The 4333-nt window shown below is 41.1% G+C and overlaps 1 protein-coding gene across 2 annotated transcripts in view; it reads left to right on the top strand.

The window, feature by feature from the left end:
• Positions 1 to 477: 477 nt before the first annotated feature.
• The window catches only part of LOC108671823, an 18242-nt gene continuing 14386 nt past the window's right edge, over positions 478 to 4333 (top strand). For both annotated transcript variants that reach the window (XM_018159413.2, XM_018159414.2), the window contains exon 1: positions 478 to 760. In XM_018159413.2, coding sequence (XP_018014902.1) covers positions 716 to 760 — 45 coding nt within the window. In that variant the 5' untranslated portion in view covers positions 478 to 715. The remainder of the gene's footprint in view (positions 761 to 4333) is intronic.

Genomic DNA, 4333 nt, shown 5'->3' with positions numbered 1-4333 from the left:
CAATTGACGTTCATAATCTTCACTTGTCCCTCAAGTACAGTGAAGCCTTGTCCCTGCCCTGACGACTTAAGCAGCAGCGCAAGCAGCGGCCCCTCAGACAGAGGAGCCCAGTGACTGAATGCGGTGATAACCTACGCGTTCAGTGAAGTTCATGTGCGGGTTCATCACATCGATTTATTTTACTATTTGTTTCTAAATTCTCATATAAATGGTAGTGATAAATTAATTTAGTTTCTTTTTGGTTGACTTACACATGCTTTAATGAGCGTTGGCATTTATGAAACTCAACCTTCATACCTGAATTGCATTCTTTCGGCTAAATTTTGAGATAGGACAGAAGAAAATTTTAGCGATCAGTATCTTCAGTTGCGCTCTACCATAACCCAAATTGAGATTTACACCGTAAACGCTGTAAAATTTATTTCCCGGTGCTCGCAACCAAGATGATTAATATTCTTTGTATTTTGAGCAGCGCTACCGAGAAAGACCAGTTTAAGTGAAGGCCGTGAACCGGCAGCTCTGACTGAGTGTATTATATTGCGTAAACATCACGGATCTGTCAGTGTGATCTCCCATCAAAGCGATCTATTGCATCCAGTGCTGTGCAGAAACTCCAGTCCAATAGATAGCCGTGACGGCAGCTAAGAGCCCAATATATTGCATAGACATCACAGTTCTGTCAGTGTGATCTCCCATCAAAGCGATCGCCTCCCAAATGGGGGTCGTACAAGTCTTCTTCTTGGCCGCCGCCATCTTGCCGGTAAGTTATTAGAGCACCGTAAGGCATTTCTTGGTCAGGTTAAGATATGGAGTACCCATGAAGACGCCATTCTGAATAAGGTTTTTAATTACGAAATGAATAATTGCGTTATGAAGTTCGACTTCTCATTTGCTTTCTTGTAGATCAATTCTGGATGTATCTTTTTATTGCACAAGCACCGTTTGATTTGCTACAGGCAGCATAATTCAATATGATCCTCAAAATAATGGTCGAGTTGAACTATCATCAATCAATTATTGAAATAGATTGGCCTCAGTATTATGCCCAGCAATTTTCAATCTGGCATTTCCTTTTCGAATTCTCCTGAAAATAATTTTTTTTGCGGGACAATTTGAACAAGTTTGGTAAAATTTGACTGTCTTTTAGTCGCTATATTTTACTTTAATTATGTTATTACTGTATTGAACTTGTGTTTTGGTACACGGACGCTTAATGTGCAGAAACTTTTCTATTGTGCCACTGCATTGACTCATATGCGACTACAACACAGTTTCGTTAAAATGGGAACCTATATTATTTATAAAGTCTAATGCTTATTATATAGGTGGTAACTGTCACTTATATTACTTACTTTCATTGTAGTCCTATAAAAACGAAAATTCAGTAACAGAAACTGCGTCATAACTATGATTAGAAATCATACGATGCATGTCTGGCAGGACAACTTTAGAAAGAAGACAACTTGGGTTGTGTTCTTCAACCAAATAATCGTTTCAACAGCACAACATAATCGCAGAATATAAATATATATCCGTAGAACACGATGCGCATCCGCCTTTTTTTAATTGAATGTTGCAATTGTGCGGTCAGCTATCTACGCACTGACATCTAATCTTGCAAATGTCGAGGATTTTTACATCTATATATTTTATACGTACAGTGATATGAAACAATAGGATATGCATTAAAAACAACAATCTTACTACAAAACCACACTCATGCAAGTTTCTATCAAGTGGACGAAAACATTATATCTGTAATTGTTAATTAAGCATTTTGTTGCTACAAACTTGCAAGCGGGCGATTCAAATCTTATAATTATGTTATAACATTATTCTAATGGTGTTTTGTGGTTGTGGTGAGTTGTGAATATGTCAACTTGTTTCAGAATTTACTTTGGAATGTGAAATGATGAAGACATACGATAAGGTTTGTTTAGTGAAGTCGAGCTTAAAGTATGTACTATAAATGCGGGGGAAATAGGTGATTTATTTAAAATGTTAGTATGACTTGCAGTATATACACGCATAACACATCATGCACTCGCAGTATACATCATGCACCTGCAGTATACATCATGCACATGCTGTATACATCATGCACATGCTGTATACATCATGCACTCGCAGTATACATCATGCACATGCAGTATACATCATACACTTGCAGTATACATCATGCACCTGCAGTATACATCATGCACATGCAGTATACATCATGCACTTGCAGTATACATCATGCACCTGCAGTATACATCATATACATGCTGTATACATCAAACACATGCAGCATACATCATGCACATGCAGTATACATCATGCACCTGCAGTATACATCATGCACCTGCAGTATACATCATGCACATGCTGTATACATCAAACACATGCAGTATACATTATGCACATGCAGTATAAATAATGCACATGCAGTATACATCATGCACATGCATTATACATCATGCACTTGCAGTATACATCATTCACATGCTGCATACATCATGCACATGCAGTATACATCAATCACTTACAGTACACATCATGCACTTGCAGTATACATCATACACATGCTGTCTATATCATGCACTCGCAGTATACATTATACACATGCTGTGTGTATGATGACAAGCGATACTCTGGCCGGTCTGCTTGTGGCCGGGACAGAGGCCCAGTGTTGCCTCTCCCTTGACAACAGCATCATAGTTGATCGCTTTAGCCGTGATCTCGTTGAGTGTCCTATAAATGAACGCCTTCAAGCACCCCGCCTCTCCCTTGCCGAGAGAAGGATGGGGAAGGGGTAACCCTTCCTCTCCCTCACACAACACACACTCCCGCAGGCCGTTTAAATTTAAATGACTCGGCTGCCACTCCGTCTGGTCACAAACACATCTGCTGGAGGTATCTTCAGGGAAATTGCGATCAGGAAAATAAAGGACTGAGCTGTGTGTACCCTCACCCTAAGATTTGTCACAAATTTTCAACATTTGGAAGCAAAAACCCACGTGGATGCATAAATGGGAAATACTGCCCATTCTACCACCCGTTATTGTGCTGGAATACTATAAAAAATGTAGCTTACAAACGAGATAACTGTCGCTTTCATCACCTTAGGCTAAGCCCGCAGGCGGGAAGAGATACCAAAGGGAGACGGGTTTTTGATACTTCATCCCCTGAACACCAGATAGACTCTACTGCTAAACTCAAAATTTCAGAAAAAGTGCATTTGTTAAAAAAACTCCTTTCTGGGAAGGGCGAATCTATCGTAATCCGAAATACAGCAGGGCAGTGCCAAAAAATACCACACCGGACACCACATCCTACCGGAATGGAGAACCACACAGAGAACTCGATACCAGACGTAGCAATATTTTAGACCTGCAGAGTCAAGTAGATCAGATTCAGCAGCAAATGCAACAACTGTTGAAACTGCACGAACAACAGCAGAAATCACAGCAACAAATGCAACAGCTGCAGATCCAGAGACCCCTGGCAGTGCAGTGTTACAACTACTAAGTACGCAAGGAAGGGAAGAGTCTAGCACCATGATAGCTAACATAGAGGGGTTCTTCCCAAGAAGAAAACGCCACAAGATCGGCGAACTTAAAGAAATTGCTGAGATAGAAGGGATAATCATGCTTGCCTTAACCGAGTCACACCTAAGAGAAGATATCCAAGATGGAGAAATCGAGATGAAAGGCTTTCAACATTACCGAGCAGATCTAAAAGAAGGGAGAAGAAAAGGAGGCGTTATAATCTACCTCAGAAACTTCCTCGCGGCAAAAACAGTTCCCCTGCATTTAGGCTCCAATGGATATGTGGAACATGTTATACTATACATCCCCATCTACATCTGTGCATAGCTATCGTATACCGACCGCCTGACTGCCCGCCTGAAAAATTCAATGAAACTCTCGATTTTAAGAGGCGGAATGAAACTCTCGGAGATTTTAACCTACCACACATACGATGGCCAAACTTGGACTGTGCAGAACGGCGCAGAAATCAAACCAGAAACCAGGCAACACAACTACTTCGATTCGCTAGGGAGCACTTGCTAAGCCAACAGGTTCTGGTGCCAATAAGAGAACATAATATCCTGGATCTATTCTGTCTCTTATACACATCTAGATGTGTATAAGAGACAGGTTTACACTAGTGGCAACGACATGCGCTTTGAGTCGTTTGCTGCAGTGCCTCACCGCGCAAACCGTTCACACTTCTTTTGTACTGGGTAGTTTGAGACCGCGCGCTTTGAACACTAGTCGCCACCTAGACGTCAATGAGGATGGATGTGACCGAATTTGAGCTGTGGGCCATTGTTCTCGGGTGTGCTGCG

This window comes from Hyalella azteca, unplaced genomic scaffold, assembly GCF_000764305.2.
Source record: "Hyalella azteca isolate HAZT.00-mixed unplaced genomic scaffold, Hazt_2.0.2 contig4194, whole genome shotgun sequence".
In the NCBI taxonomy this organism is placed as follows: domain Eukaryota; kingdom Metazoa; phylum Arthropoda; class Malacostraca; order Amphipoda; family Hyalellidae; genus Hyalella; species Hyalella azteca.
The sequence above is the reverse complement of the archived record's forward strand: the minus strand, read 5'-3'. Positions and strand labels throughout refer to the sequence as shown.